Source organism: Nerophis lumbriciformis, linkage group LG39, assembly GCF_033978685.3.
Source record: "Nerophis lumbriciformis linkage group LG39, RoL_Nlum_v2.1, whole genome shotgun sequence".
NCBI classification, from domain to species: Eukaryota; Metazoa; Chordata; class Actinopteri; order Syngnathiformes; family Syngnathidae; genus Nerophis; species Nerophis lumbriciformis.
In genome coordinates, this window is record NC_084586.2 from 15,311,286 (window position 1) to 15,328,955 (window position 17,670).

The 17,670-nt window shown below is 35.5% G+C and overlaps 1 protein-coding gene across 4 annotated transcripts in view; it reads left to right on the top strand.

Annotated features, from left to right (window-relative positions):
• rnf157 (ring finger protein 157) overlaps window positions 1–17,670 on the top strand; it is a 104,231-nt gene that overhangs the window by 5,523 nt on the left and 81,038 nt on the right. For all 4 annotated transcript variants that reach the window (XM_061931713.2, XM_061931715.2, XM_061931714.2 and 1 more), the window contains exon 2: window positions 10,322–10,440. In XM_061931713.2, the coding sequence (XP_061787697.1) occupies window positions 10,322–10,440 (119 nt within the window). The remainder of the gene's footprint in view (window positions 1–10,321; window positions 10,441–17,670) is intronic.

Consider the following 17,670-nt stretch of genomic DNA (forward strand, 5'->3'; position numbering starts at 1 on the left):
ATTTAAACTATCAAAAAAGGAATAAACGAAAAGCGCGCACAGGGGCGGAGGTACAAAACTAGACTATAAACACAAAACTTGCACATTGGCAGAAACTATGAACAATTAAACAAAACACTAACTGTGGCTTAATAAACAAAAACTTACTTGGCATGGAACCGGCATGAAAAAAAGAGTAGCAAGGGTCATCAGGGTGTGGAGAGTGTGCAGGAGCATAAATGCGGGGTTGTCGTCAGGACGAACAGAAAATGAATTAACTTAAATACTATGGACATGATTAGTGAAAGCAGGTGCGTGACTCAAAACGTGAAACAGGTGCGTGACGTGACAGGTGAAAACTAATGGTTGCTATGGTGACAAACAAGAGTGCACAATGAGTCCAAACGTGGAACAGGTGAAACTAATGGGTAATCATGCAAACAAGACAAGGGAGTGAAAAGCCAGAAACTAAACAAAACATGACTTAAAACAAAACATGATTACACAGACATGACAATAATGGCTTTTTTGCCGATATCCGATATTCCGATATTGTCCAACTCTTAATTACCGATACCGACAACTGATACCGATATATACGGTTGTGGAATTAACACATTATTATGCTTAATTTGGACAACCAGGTATGGTGAAGATAAGGTCCTTTTAAAAAAAAAAAATTTTTAATAACATAAGATAAATAAATTAAAAACATTTTCTTGAATAAAAAAGAAAGTAAAACAATATAAAAACAGTTACATAGAAACTAGTAATTAATGAAAATGAGTAAAATTAACTGTTAAAGGTTAGTACTATTAGTGGACCTGTATTGATATATATTGATATATAATGTAGGAACCAGAATATTAATAACAGAAAGAAACAACCCTTTTGTGTGAATGAGTGTAAATGGGGGAGGGAGGTTTTTTTTGGGTTGGTGCACTAATTGTAAGTGTATCTTGTGTTTTTTATGTTGATTTAATAAAAAAAAAAACCCCAAAAAAACCCGATACCAATAATTTAAAAAAAACGATACCGATAATTTCCGATATTACATTTTAAAGCATTTATCGGCCGATAATATCAGCAGGCCGATATTATCGGACATCTCTATTTGAAATGTTAACTAATATTACTCTGCTGGTGGAAATTATTCGGAAATATTGATTGTGATTTCGTTATTCCTGGAATTTGGGGAAAACCGGGAATTTGTACGAAAAATAATAGTAGCATTTGTCGTCGGAACTAAGAGGAATGTTTTTTTAGAAGGTGGAATAGTCAAAAACTGTTAGAAAATGTGGACTGTGAAAAATTTCCAAAAAAAGGTCGAATAGGGCTTTGGAAAACCGGGAATTCTGAGAATTCCTGGAATTTTTTTTAATTTGGAAAATGGTAGTTTGATTGTCTGAGGTGAGTGGAGTGTGTGGATGTTGGAACAGTTCGAATTTATGACAAATTTGGAATATGTAGAAATATGCATACTGCCCATTCAATGGGGGGACATTCCTGGTAATTCTGGGTAACCGGGAAACATACTGTCTAAATGTCCAGGGTGAATGGAGTGTGTGGATGTTGGAACGGTTCAAATCGGTAGAGAAATGGGGGATATGCAGTAGATTGTATAATCCCCATTCATTGTCAATGGGGAGAAAATTCCAGGAAAACCGGGAATTTGAGGAAAAGGAAAACATGTTTTGCGGTGGATATCTCGGAAGAGGAGTGTGGGTGGATGGTTGAAAGGCGGGAATTGGGTTTAAAAATGCCGCAAAATTTTGAGAACATTGGGCATTGTAGAACTATGAACACGTCCATTCATTTGAATGGGATTTTTGTGGAAATTTGGGAATTTTGGGAAAACCTGGAATTTTTCAAAATATTGATACAAGCACAATTGTCCAAGATGATATGAATAGGTTGGTGTTGGAATTGGTTGAAAAATATTGACGTATTAACAGTTTGAATTAAGAATGGGTATTTCGGAATTCCTGGAATTTCGGGAAAACCGGGAATTTGTACAAAAAAAATAGGAGCTTCTGTTGTCTCAACTAAGAGGAATGTTTTGAAGGTGGAATATTTAAAAACGGTTGAAAAAATGTGGATTGTGAAAACTTTCCAAGAAGAGGTAAATAAGGGCTTTGGAAAACTGGGAATTCTGGGAATTCCTGGAATTTTTTTTGAACTTGGAAAATGGTAGTTTGATTGTCCGAGGTGAGTGGAGTGTGTGGATGTTGGAACAGTTCGAATCGGATCACAAATGTGGAATATGTAGAAGTGTATTGCCCATTCATTTACAATGAGGGGAAATTCCTGGAAAACCGAGAATTTGGGGAAAGGGAAAACATGTTTTGCGTTGGACGTATCGGAAGAGTAGTGTGAGTGAATGGTTGAAAGGTCAGAATCGGGTTTAAAAATACCGCAAAATTTAGAGAATATAGGGCATTGTAGAACTACGAACACGTCCATTCATTTGAATGGGATTTTGGTGGAAATTTGTGAATTTATGGAAAACTGAGAATTTTTGAAAATATTGATACGAGCACAATTGTCCAAGATGATATGAATGGGTTGGTGTCTGAATTTTTGGAATAGGTTGAAAAATGTTGTTTCGGAATTCCTGGAATTTCGGGAAAACCGGGAATTTGTAGGAAAAAAATAGGAGCTTTTGTTGTCCCAACTAAGAGGAAGGTTTTGAAGGTGGTCAAAAAGTTAAAAAATGTGGACTGTGAAAACTTTCCAATAAAAGGTAAAATAGGGCTTTGGAAAACCAGGAATTCTGGGAATTCCTGGATGTTGGAACAGTTCGAATCGGATCACAAACGTGGAATATGTAGAGGTATATTGCCCATTCTTTTACAATAAGGGGAAATTCCTGGAAAACTGTGAATTTTGGGAAATGGAAAACATGTTTTGCATTGGATGTATCAGAAGAATCGGGTTTAAAAATGCCGCAAAATTTTGATAACATGGGGCATTGTAGAACTATTTGAATGGGATTTTCGTGGAAATTTGGGAACTTCGGGAAAACCTGAAATTTTTGAAAATATTGACACGAGCACAATTGTCCTAGATGATATGAATTGGTTGGTGTTGGAATTTTTGGAATCGGTTGACAAATTTTGACGTAGTAACAGTTTGAATTGAGAATGGGTATTTCGGAATTCCTGGAATTTTGAGAAAACCGGGGAATTTGTACGAAACAAATAGGAGCTTCTGTTGTCTGAACTAAGAGGAATGTTTTGAAGGTGGAATACTCAAAAATGGTTGAAAAAAATGTGGACTGTGAAAACTTTCCAAGAAAAGGTCTTTGGAAAACCGGGAATTCCTGGAATTCCCGGAATTTCTTTGAACTTGGAAAATGGTAGTTTGATTGTCCGAGGTGAGTGGAGTGTGTGGATGGTGGAACGGTTTGAATCGGGTAAGAAATCTTTTAATGTTGGCCCATTCATTTTCAATAGGGAAAATGTCCCGGAAAACTGGGAATTCTGGGTAATCCGTGTTATTTGTATTTTTATTTTTGGGGAGCTCACAATTCCCCCGTCAACCAAACGTTTTGATACTCGAACGGTTCCGATCGGTTGAAAACTGTGGGGCTGTGGATAATAATAAATAGATGATTTTTTTGTTGCATGATTGGGCTTTCACACAAATATGAAAAATATGACAAAAATGCAAATACAAACAAGCAAATAAATAAAAATAATAATTAATAGATTTTAAAAAAAGTGAATACAAATCCCGCTGTTTTTTTTTCTGACTGACTCATTTCTAGTCCAGTCACCAGTCATTTACTTAACTTAAAAGAGCCGTTCAAAAGGCTGGATTCGTTCACAACCGTCACATCACTAGTTTATTGTCACCCAGCTCTTGCATTGTGTCTCCTGCTCCGCCTAATGTTTATATTTGCACAAATACACACTACAGTCTTAGTGTGGACTTGTGCTGAGTTGCATGGTCACGCACTGCACCAGTCTGCCGGCAAAAGAACCGAGTCATCAAGTAGGACTGGGCTACTCAGCTGCTGTAATTTATTCTGGGGCCCACACCTTTCAAAAACCCCGACTTTTACCCTACTTCTTATCACGCATATCAGAATCAGCCTTATTTGCCGGGTCGGAATTTGACTAGACTGTGCCTTCTTTGTTCAGTGGAAACAATAAATAATAACGATGAACTAAAAATACAAACAACTACTTCAATAAGTAATATGTGCGAGGCTGATAAATAATATAAAACCTATATTCAATTGAATAGACTGCAAAGACAAGATATTTAACTTAAAATACTAAATAAATACATAACCACATATTTATGTATATGTATTTATATATATTAATTTTTTTTAAATATATATAAATACATACATATAAATATACTATATATATATCTATATATATATATATATATATATATATATATATATAGTATATTTATATATATGTATTTATATATATTTAAAAAATAATGAATATATAAATACATATGTATATATATATATATATATATATATATACATAGTATATTTATATATATGTATTTATATATATTTTAAAAAAAATATATATAAATACATATACATAAATATGTGTTTATATATATTTTTTGAGTATTTTAAGTTAAATATTTTGTCTTTGCAGTCTATTCAATTGAATATAGGTTTTATATTATTTATCAGCCTCGCACATATTAGTTATTGAAGTAGTTGTTTGTATTTTTAGTTCATCGTTATTATTTATTGTTTCCACTGAACAAAGAAGGCACAGTCTAGTCAAATTCCTACCCGGCAAATAAGGCTGATTCTTTTTTTAAAATATATATATATATATATATATATATATATATATATATATATATATATATATATATATATATATATATATATATATATATATGTATGTATATATATATATATGTATAAAAATTTACATATAGTATATTTATATATATGTATTTATATATATTTAAAAAATATATAATATAATCTAATATATATTATATATAATAATATATATTATATATAATATAATATAATATATTTACTTAAAAAATATACATATACATATAAATGCATATATTTATCTATTTACTAAAAACATATATAACCACATTTTTATGTATGTGTATTTATATATATACGTATTAAAAAAAATATATTTTTAATATATAAATACATATATATATATATATATTTTTTTTTTAATATATACATACATATTTATATATATATTTATATTTATTTAAGGTTTTTTAGATGTATACACAAAATAATACATTGCGAGAATTGGTTTGAATCGAAATTCGTGTTCAATCAATCAATCAATGTTTATTTATATAGCCCTAAATCACAAGTGTCTCAAAGGGCTGCACAAGCCACAACGACATCCTCGGTACAGAGCCCACATTAGGACAAGGAAAAACTCACCCCAGCGGGATGTCGATGTGAATGACTATATGAGAAACCTTGGAGAGGACCGCATATGTGGGTAACCCCCCCCCCCCCCCCCCCCCCCCTCTAGCGGAGACCGAATGCAATGGATGTCGAGTGGGTCTGACATAATATTGTGAGAGTCCAGTCCATAGTGGATCTAACATAATAGTAAGAGTCCAGTCCATAGTGGATCTAACATAATAGTGTGAGAGTCCAGTCCATAGTGGATCTAACATAATAGTAAGAGTCCAGTCCATAGTGGATCTAACATGATAGTGTGAGAGTCCAGTCCATAGTGGATCTAACATAATAGTAAGAGTCCATTCCATAGTGGATCTAACATAATAGTGTGAGAGTCCAGTCCATAGTGGATCTAACATAATAGTGAGAGTCCAGTCCATAGTGGATCTAACATAATAGTGAGAGTCCAGTCCATAGTGGATCTAACATAATAGTGTGAGAGTCCAGTCCATAGTGGATCTAACATAATAGTGAGAGTCCAGTCCATAGTGGATCTAACATAATAGTGAGAGTCCAGTCCATAGTGGATCTAACATAATAGTGTGAGAGTCCAGTCCATAGTGGATCTAACATAATAGTGAGAGTCCAGTCCATAGTGGATCTAACATAATAGTGAGAGTCCAGTCCATAGTGGATCTAACATAATAGTATGAGAGTCCAGTCCATAGTGGATCTAACATAATAGTGTGAGAGTCCAGTCCATAGTGGATCCAACATAATAGTGAGAGTCCAGTCCATAGTGGATCTAACATAATAGTAAGAGTCCAGTCCATAGTGGATCTAACATAATAGTAAGAGTCCAGTCCATAGTGGATCTAACATAATAGTGAGAGTCCAGTCCATAGTGGATCTAACATAATAGTGAGAGTCCAGTCCATAGTGGATCTAACATAATAGTATGAGAGTCCAGTCCATAGTGGATCTAACATAATAGTGTGAGAGTCCAATCCATAGTGGATCCAACATAATAGTAAGAGTCCAGTCCATAGTGGATCTAACATAATAGTAAGAGTTCAGTTCATAGTGGATCTAACATAATAGTGTGAGAGTCCAGTCCATAGTGGATCTAACATAATAGTGAGAGTCCAGTCCATAGTGGATCTAACATAATAGTGTGAGAGTCCAGTCCATAGTGGATCTAACATAATAGTGAGAGTCCAGTCCATAGTGGATCTAACATAATAGTGTGAGAGTCCAGTCCATAGTGGATCTAACATAATAGTAAGAGTCCAGTCCATAGTGGATCTAACATAATAGTGAGAGTCCAGTCCATAGGGGATCTAACATAATAGTGAGAGTCCAGTCCATAGTGGATCTAACATAATAGTGAGAGTCCAGTCCATAGTGGATCTAACATAATAGTGTGAGAGTCCAGTCCATAGTGGATCTAACATAATAGTGAGAGTCCAGTCCATAGTGGATCTAACATAATAGTGTGAGAGTCCAGTCCATAGTGGATCTAACATAATAGTGAGAGTCCAGTCCATAGTGGATCTAACATAATAGTGAGAGTCCAGTCCATAGTGGATCTAACATAATAGTGAGAGTCCAGTCCATAGTGGATCTAACATAATAGTGAGAGTCCAGTCCATAGTGGATCTAACATAATAGTGTGAGAGTCCAGTCCATAGTGGATCTAACATAATAGTGAGAGTCCAGTCCATAGTGGATCTAACATAATAGTGTGAGAGTCCAGTCCATAGTGGATCCAACATAATAGTGAGAGTCCAGTCCATAGTGGATCTAACATAATAGTAAGAGTCCAGTCCATAGTGGATCTAACATAATAGTGAGAGTCCAGTCCATAGTGGATCTAACATAATAGTGAGAGTCCAGTCCATAGTGGATCTAACATAATAGTGAGAGTCCAGTCCATAGTGGATTTAACATAATAGTGTGAGAGTCCAGTCCATAGTGGATCCAACATAATAGTGAGAGTCCAGTCCATAGTGGATCTAACATAATAGTGTGAGAGTCCAGTCCATAGTGGATCTAACATAATAGTGAGAGTCCAGTCCATAGTGGATCTAACATAATAGTGAGAGTCCAGTTCATAGTGGATCTAACATAATTGTGGGAGTCCAGTCCATAGTGGATCTAACATAATAGTGTGAGAGTCCAGTCCATAGTGGATCCAACATAATAGTAAGAGTCCAGTCCATAGTGGATCTAACATAATAGTAAGAGTCCAGTCCATAGTGGGGTCAGCAGGAAACCATCCCGAGCGGAGACGTGTTGAATCGACAATCGATTCTGAATCGTTGAAATTGTTAAATGCCCAAAGATTCACAGCCCTAATGACAAGGAAACAATCACGCGATACATTTTCATGGTTAAATGTTCATTTTGGCTTCGTTTGTATGAGTTTGTCAACCTCACAGGAGTGAGTGGAATTGATGGGTCAGGCCCGGTTCCTGTTAGTGAGATCTAATATGAAAGATTTTCTCTGTCCCTGAAAGGATGTCATTCTTTTAGTGTATTGTCGTTTTTGGGCGGAACATCTCAGCCATACGACCCCCGCCTCCCACATCCTGCCAAAAATGTATTTTTAAGGCCCGGGACTACAATTACAGTCTTAAGTCGTCAACCGTCCATGTGATTAAAAGACACAACGTATATTTAGTCGTGGTCTTATAGATGGGAACGTTGCACACCAACAATGACCCGGTTTCATTTGTCTTCCTGGAATATTAATAACCCGTCCCCATCATTTCCTGTAATTCCCGGCTTTCAGGCACACATCTATCATATTTAATGACCGCAGGAATGGAGTCGTCATCCGCCTGGGATGATTGAGGTTAATACCTCCACCAAGGAGGTCATGATGTCATCTGTTTTTGAGGAACACAAGGGAGGGATTGTTGTTGCCACGGTGGTGGACATATCTTCTCTTTTTTTTTAAATATATTTTTTAGTTATTTATACTTTTTTTTTATATATATATTTATAAATTAAATTAATTTTTTTAAATTTATAAGTTATTTGTTTTAAATATTTAAATGTTCTTTTTTATTTATTTTATAAAAATTTTTTAGAACGTATCTGCTTTCTTTAAAAAAAAAATATATATATTTTTTAAATATTTTTGGAGGAACACGGTTGCCACGGTGGAGGACATTTTTCTAAAAAAAACCATATTTTTGAGTTATTTATAAATAATTAAAAAAAATATTTATGAATTACATACATTTTTTTTTGTCATTTAGAAATTATTTTTTATCAAATATTTCAATGTTCCATCCATCCATTTTCTACCGCTTCGGGGTTGTGGGGGGCGCTGGAGCCTGTCTCAGCTACAATCGGGCGGAAGGCGGGGTACACCCTGGACAAGTCGCTACCTCATCGCAGGGCTATTTCAATGTTATTTGTTATTTATTTTATAAAAAAATTTTAGGACTTATCTGCTTTCTAAAAAAAAAACATTTTTTTTTTTTTTTCGAGGAACACGATTGGTGGACGACATATCTTCTCTCTTTAAAAAACATTTTTTAATTATTGATAAATTATTATTTTAAATATTGACAAATTACATAAACTATTTTTAGTAATTTATAAATAATTTGTACAAATATTTAAATGTTATATATTTTATTTTATTTTATTTTTTTTAGCACATATCTGCTCTCTTAAAAAAAACATTTGAAAACACAAAGGAGGGATTGTTGGTGGACATATCTTCTCTCTTTAAAAAAACATTTTTTAGTTATTGATAAATTATTATTTTAAATATTGATAAATTACATAAAATATTTTTAGTAATTTATAAATAATTTGTACAAATATTTAAATGTTATTTTTTATTTTTATTTGTATTTTATTTTTTAGGACATATCTGCTCTCTTAAAAAAAACATTTGAAAACACAAAGGAGGGATTGTTGGTGGTGGACATATCTTCTCTTTTTAAAAAATTGTTTTTAGATATTTATACATTACATAAAATATTTTTTTTTAATTTATAAATTGTTTGTTTTAAATATTTAAATGTTCTTTTTTATTCATTCTACAATTTTTTTAGGACATATCTGCTTTCTTAAAAAAAAAACATTTAATTTTTTTAATTTTGTTTGAGGAACACGGTTGCCACAGTGGAAGACATATCTTCTCTCTTCTAAAAAAACATATTTTTGAGTTATTCATAAATAATTAAAAAAAATATTTATAAATTACATAAATTATTTTTGATCAAATATTAAATGTTATTTGTTATTTATTTTATAAACTTTTTTTTAGGACTTATCTGCTTTCTTTAAAAATAACTTCTTTTTTTTTTTTTTGAGGAACACGGTTGCCGCGGTGGAGGACATATCTTCTCTCTTTAAAAAAAAATTTTTTTAGTTATTGATAAATTATTATTTTAAATATTGATAAATTACATAAAATATTTTTTGTTATTTATAAATAATTTAAAAAAAATTTTTAAATGTTTTTTTTTGTTTTTTTTTAGGACATATCTGCTCTCTTAAAAAAACATTTGAAAAAAATAAATACATTTGAGGAACACAAGGGAGGGATTGTTGTTGCCACGGTGGTGGACATATCTTCTCTTTTTTTTTTAAATATATTTTTTAGTTATTAATAAAAAACATTTTTTAATATTTATAAATTACATAAAATATATATATTTTTATAAGTTATTTGTTTTAAATATTTAAATGTTCTTTTTTATTTATTTTATACATTTTTTAGGACTTATCTGCTCTCTTTAAAAACTTTTTTTTTGAGGAACACACGGGAGGTGGAGGACATATCTCCTCTTTATAAAAAAAAAATGTTTTAGTGATTTATAAATTATTTAAAAAAATATTTAAATGTTATTTTTTTATTGATTTTATTCATTTATTTTAGGACATATCTGCTGTCTTTCTAACTCGTCTTGTGATTGTCTCGGTCTGCAGGAAGTTATTTTGCCAGCCACTTCATCATGGGCGGAGAAAAGTTTGACTCCACCCACCCGGAAGGTTACTTGTTTGGGGAAAACACAGACCTAAACTTCCTCGGGACCAGACCAGTAGCGGTAAGAATTCCCAATATTTTGCCAACGAGTTACGTATTTTTGAATACGGGTCCACATATTCCCACTTTTTGAGTACTCGTACGAGTACATAGTACATAATACAGTACTAACCAATGAGCTAAAAGCTACACGCTATCAACTCATTTGCGAGGACTTTGGCACTTGGCGATCACTATAGCAGCACTGAGAGCGCTCAAAATACGCTCCAACGTACGTAAAGTAAGGCTCAAATTTCCCAAAAAGTCTGCCTGCTTGACGCCAATACACATTGGCTTTGCTATTGACATGCTACAGATTAGCATTAGCGATTTTACATGGCGAGTTCAACATCTCCAAATTTTGAAATGAAAACTACAACTAAGATGCACGTTACAATCAAACAGCGAGTGCTTAATGAATGCAATACTTGCAGTATTAACACTTTTTAGGGTGCAACAAAAGACCAGTCAACACACCATAAACTATATCTAACTTCTTGGACTTGCAACTGTAATCAAGACTCAAAAATGTTATCATCAAAACAAGATATAACAACTAGACAGGAGTTATAATTTTTGAATAAAATCTAATTTTATTATCAAAAACAATTAATATCTGTTAACACACACAAACATACCAAAATTTGGTGCGTTTGAGTACCGGAATCGATTCTCAGGTACATAGTGCTGCTAGGATCCTGATGAGAGTGCGGAAATATGACCATATCACACCAATTCTCAAATCCCTTCACTGGCTTCCTGTTCCACTCAGGTTTGAATACAAAGTCTCCCTACTAACCCACCAGTGCCTCCATGCCATGAAAATGCCCCCCCTCTACCTCAAAGAACTACTCACCCCCAAATCCTCCACACGGCACCTCCGCTCCGGACAGGCTAACCTCCTCCAACCTCCGAGAACAAAGCTAAGAACAATGTCTTTAGAACGCTCTCCCTGACCAACTGAGGGCACCACAGACTGTGGATGCTTTTAAAAAATGCTTAAAAACCCTTCTTTTTAAAAAAAACTTTTTTTTTTAATATGCATACTAGTTCTAGCTATTTGGCTGTTCTAGTTTTTTATTTATTTAATTTTTTTAATTTATTTTAATTTTTTTTAATACACTGTAGCACTTTGAAGTTGTTTACTCAATGTAAAGTGCTTTTTACAAATAAAATATATTATTATTATTATTATTATTATTAATTATTATTATACTTCTAAGATTGTATCAAAAGCCATGGTTTTTAGGTTTAAACAAATTAATTTTGCCAGAAAAGCTAGCATAAAGCCCATTATAAAGGTGGCGTACCTAATCAATGGGGCCATTAAGGGGCTTTTCTCCTAATAGTGTCGCCATGGTAACACAAAATGTTCCAAAAATAAAATAGCGCGGTAGCCACCATCAAGACCTGTCTAACGTTATAAGATACAATAGGGTTTCGTTGGCTGGTTTGTCCCTTATTAAAAGCAGAAAGCCCATAAATAAGAAATTTTTAGTACCGAAAAACCGTCATTTATTAATGCCTTTTAGGCAACACAAAGTCAGAGGCATGCGCACTATCGTCGTTTGGCTTGATAATCATGGTGGACAAGCTACACGGAGTAAACGGATTCAAGCGCTTGGTTTAACCCAATTTTTCCCTCGCTTCTCGGCGTGCGTTTAAGAGTGCACTGCTCAAGCCCCCCTAAAATATTCTTAAGCCCCCCTAAATAATTTGGTGTTTTTTGTTTGTTTTTTTACAAATAAATGCCGACATATTCATTATAAAGTGGCCCAAATATGAGTTTAAATAAATAATCATATAACCTGTTATTATTCACTCAGTTTCCCCTCACTTCGTAGCGTAAGGTAGAGAGCCCCTTTCGTGCGTCGGTATCCAATCCATTCCACTTGTTCATATAGAAAATGCCCACATCACTCAAATTCCAGCCCGCATTTTCTCTGCGACCTTGCTTGCGGTCCTGCAGGTGTACGAAGCACATTATCTTCCTTTACAATGAGTGAAGCTGCACAAAACCTTGTGTGTGCAATTGTAAATCATTTATTTTTTAAGTTTTGTGTTTCTTGTAGAATCTATATAAAGTAATATACATAAGCCTATTGTTAAAATAATGAAAAAAACATCATTAAATATATTTGTGCTATTGTATTGTTACATTAATAGCTGTTTTATTATTATAGGATGGCTTGTTAAACATTTAATAGGATTTTCAGAGGGAGGAAAAACCAAGACATTTAATATAAAATGTAAAATGAATAAATACATAAAAAGAAAATATATGGTTAAAAGCCATCGTCCCGGGGAGCATTTCATTTTGTCCCATGCATTTAAAAAAAATAATAATAATAACAATGAATAATTTCTAAGTCTTTGTTAGCCGTTTGTGAAGTTTTGTGCTCGTGCGTAACATTCGCTCGCATCCTGTGCATCTCCTGGGGGCAAAGCCCCCCCTGTCCTTAAAAGCTAGTGACGCCCCTGCTTTAACTTAACTTTAACTTTACACATACAAACTGTAGCACACAAAAAAGCACATTTAATAAAAAAAAACGTTATTATGGTCTTACCTTTACTTATAAGTGCGGGAACAGTGGTGTTCGTGTTGGAGGAGTTGTGAATGAATGAAATATGAAATCCGTGCTGCAGTCTGCAGGTGTACCTAATGTTGTGTCCTTGAAGTCGTTCACGGCTCCTCCGGCGCGAGCAATGTTGTTTTTGCACTTTTTGGCTTCTTGTTAAGTGACTTTTTTTTGGGTGGATTCGGTCTTGCACGTGGAGGGTTTGGGTGTGGGCTTTAGGTTGGTGTGGCGCTCTCTTCGGGGGGTGCAGTCTGCGGCGAAGGTGCCTTAACCAGCACCAGGAGGCGGGGTTACGCGAGCCTCACACAGTGCGTCTTCGCAGCAGTTTTATGATCGCTCAGCACAAGAAATACTTTACACACATAGAGTTGTTGACAAAATACACTGTACATTATATACCTCAGCTAACTAAACTATGGAAATGTATAATATAATTCATATAGCAATAGGGTCTCACTGCACAGCAGGCCAGCAGTTAGCCGAGTCCGCAATCCATGTTGAGGCACTGAGTGACGTGCCTCAACTGGCTGCTGATCACCGCACCGTCTCTTCTCAGTATTTGAACGGCAAATGTGAAAATTCAGCGATTTTGAATAAAAATAATCTAAAACTGGTGAAGTTAAATGGAAAATAACTTTATTGTATAATCACTGGATACATTTAACAATTTAATTTTTTTTTTTTCTTTTTACATTTTTTTTCTTTCCATGACGTGCGGTCACTAGAGGCAGGTGAGGCGGGGCCTCACCTGCCTCTAGTGACCGCACGTCACTGGACACCCCTGCTCTAGAGGATCTGATAAAACAGATAATGCGCTCATCCTTTGCCCAATTAAATGTTTATTGCTTGTTGCAGCTGGGCAAACAGCGACCGATGGACCTGACAGCTGACGCCGTCATCTGAGGGTAATTCTGTGGCGACGCGCTCCAAACGCCGGCCTCCTCCCGCGGCAGCGATTAGCAGCCCTTCACACTCTCGCTGATTGAAACTCGTCATCCTGTCAAAAGTAATTAAAAATGAAAAGGAGAGAGAGGCCAGCAGAAATGTCGCCTTTGCGTGACGGTCGATCACGAAAAACCACCGCAGGATGAGCTCACGAGCGGAGAAGAGAGTTTTGGAAGCGAACGGCCCGCTAATCTCGCCCTTACTACCGTTTGCGTCTAGACTCCGGCTAAAATTAGCAGTGGCGTTTTTCCTCCCGATTATGTGGGTGTTTAAATCCTCACCCCCCTGGGCTCAGAATTCTGAATTCTCTCTCGGAATGAGTGCTTGAATAAGCTCCAGCCGCATTATGTAACACGTGGTGGCTTGTGAGCAGATGGTGCGGTAAAATCATAAACCCAGCTTGAGTTATTGTGTGCTGGCTCTTCTACAAACATGATCATGGACAAACTGTATTTATAGCAGGACAATCCACACTCTTTCCCCGGAAAAATCAAAGGATGTGCGTGCGGATCCATTTAAACCACACCTTTGTACTTTGTGCAAACCCCAAAACCAGTGAAGTTGGCACGGTGTGTAAATCATACTTGCCAACCCTCCCGGATTTTCCGGGAGACTCCCGAAATTCAGCGCCTCTCCCGAAAACCTCCCGGGACAAATTTTCTCCCGAAAATCTACCGAAATTCTCCCGAAATTCAGGCGGAGCTGGAGGCCACGCCCCCCTCCAGCTCCATGTGACGTGTTGACAACCTGTTCACACGTCCGCTTTCCCACAATTTAAACAGCTAATGATCGAGGGCGAGTTCTTGGTTTCTTATGTGGGTTTATTGTACAGCAGTTTCATTAACGTCCTCCCAGCGTGTTGACAACACACAACAACAGCATTTCGTTTACGTAAAGCAGTTCGTCTGCCGTAAACAGCAATGTTGTGACACTTTTAAACAGGACAATACTGCCATCTACTGTACATGCATATGTGACCCACCCATAATGTGTCACATTTCTGTGTTGATTTATTTATTTTATTTTGTGGTTTGAATTCGTTTTTGGAGCTGTCATTCCACATTTATCAGTATTCACATAGGGGGCAGTAGGGCGTTTCTTCCCAATTGAATGCTATCACCTGCAGACCGGAAGTGTCTTGTCATTCTGATGAGCGCGACCAGTCTGTGAACAATTGAAACGTCCTGTGTGCTTTTTCCTCCTGTATAACAGGTTAGTTTTGGTGAATCAACTCACTGAATAATATCCATGTGATCTTTATAAGTTTAAGTACACATTCTGATGGTGGAGCCTAACTCTAAAGTGTTTGTGAGTTGTAGTTTGTATTTGTGAATGAATCCAGTGCACAGCTGCAGTAATCAATACAAAATGGCGACTTGAGTACGCAATGTTTATATAGGAACTTCTGATCCTAATTCAGACTCCCAAATTAGAGCTCCCGTTTTCTTATTGATTTTATAATGTATATTTGTATAATGTGTGTTCTGAAATAGTGACAGAGAATAGAACAAGGATGGACAATTCAACCCTTAACTCAACAATTAGTAGATGAGTGTTATGTGTGTGTTTATGTGTAAATAAATGAACACTGAAATTCAAGTATTTCTTTTATTTATTTATATATATATATATATATATATATATATATATATATATATATATATATATATATATATATATATATAAATAAATAATAATTTATTATATATATATATATATATATATATATATATATATATATATATATATATATATATATATATATATATATGTAATAAAATATATATATATATAGCTAGAATTCACTGAAAGTCAAGTATTTTTTATATATATATATCTTAACCACGCCCCCCACCCCCACCTCCCGAAATCGGAGGTCTCAAGGTTGGCAAGTATGGTGTAAATGGTCAATAAAAACAGAATACAATGATTTCCAAATCCTTTTCAACCTATTGTCACGGAGTGGTTGCGGCTTACTGCGAGGTTTGTTCTCCCGGGATGCAAACGGACGACTCCGGACAGGACTTACCGGTAGGAACATGATTTAATCTTAAAAAACACTCAACGAGGTACAAAACAGAAAACAATCCGACGGAACAAGTTGCCGATCACACTTGAAGCTAAGGCTACTGCTTAGCACAGACTAAAGACTAGCAAAACTTATTTAACACCAATGTTCCCTCTAAGGTGCGCGCCTGTGCAATCGCGCACTGCTCAAGCGTCCCCTGCGCACGGCAAATCTATGCCACGCACAAAATCAAATAAAAAAATAAGCGCATAACAATTTTCGACACACGGACACGACAGAGAAAACAGTTTTCGTCATCATTGTTCAAATATTGTAACGTCTGTCGAGACGCTTTGAGGACATTGAATTCCATCCATCACTTTACTGAGCAAAACTCTTTATTGTCGGCCATAAACACATCACCAAAACATTAGTAAAAAAAATGATATCTAGCAAAACTGGTGATTTTCTGCAGTACAAACCAGACCAAAAGCAACTTTGTTATATCAACAGCAGCCGCTCGCTCTTTCTCACTTGCGCCAACACATGCACATATGGCACTTAGCCAGTGATGCGTTTACAGCCACACAAAAAGTCGGACAACTCCAACACCACACATAAAGTGTCATTCCAGGTCGTTACACTATGATTTACCAATCAAATGTGTGCTTATTCTAGTGTCATTTATTAGGAATCTAAATTTATAATTATTAATCATGAAATGCTGTTAGTATATTAAATAAATACTAATAAAAATATATTTTTTACAAACATAAAGTTGCAGGACTGTACACATGATCCCCTGCTTACATCTCATTGTGCAACATGTGAATGTTTTAATGGGAGCTAAATGCAATGTCTGAAAGGGGTACGAATTATTTCCAAAGCAGGACCTCCACCCAGACAAACAATACAAGTACACAGTTCATGAAAAACAATATTTGTTGTTATTGTCATTGTAAGTGGGCCTAAACACTTATGTTAGAAAATAACCTCATGGAAATGACTGCTGTCATTTGATTATAATAATAAGAGAATGTTGTCTGTCTATTTGTGTTGGCCCTGCGATGAGGTGGGGACTTGTCCAGAGTGTACACCGCCTTCCGCCCGAATGCAGCTGAGATAGGCTCCTGCGACCCCGAAAGGGACAAGTGGTAGAAAATGGATGGATGGATGGAGATTGAACTTGTTATTTAGTCAGGTTTGGGACAGGTGTGCTGCTGGTGTAGCCACAGTGTGCACGTCTGATGTTGCTCACATGGGCTCCACTGAATGCTCAGGGAGTTTTTGCATTTGCTCACACACATGAAAAATTAGAGGGAACATTGCTTAACAGGAGTGTGACGCAAACATGAAGCAAACGAAGAAGCCAGACCGACTGACTGGCAAAGGCAGGCTTAAATAATGTCTTTTGATGAGCAACAGGTGAGCGTCCCGAACAACAGAGGCAGATGAAAATCATAAGTAGCCATGGTAACAAACTCAGGAGGTGCACAAACAGGAACTAAAGGAGTCCAAAACAAACAGAAAACACAAAACATGGTCCGGACCACGGATCATGACACCTATATTCAATTGAATAGACTGCAAAGACAATATATTTAACGTTCAAACTGGTAAACTTTGTTCTTTTTTGCAAGTATTAGCACATTTGGAATTTGATGCCTGCAGCATGTTTCAAAAAAGCTGGCACGAGTGGCAAAAAAGACTGAGAAAGTTG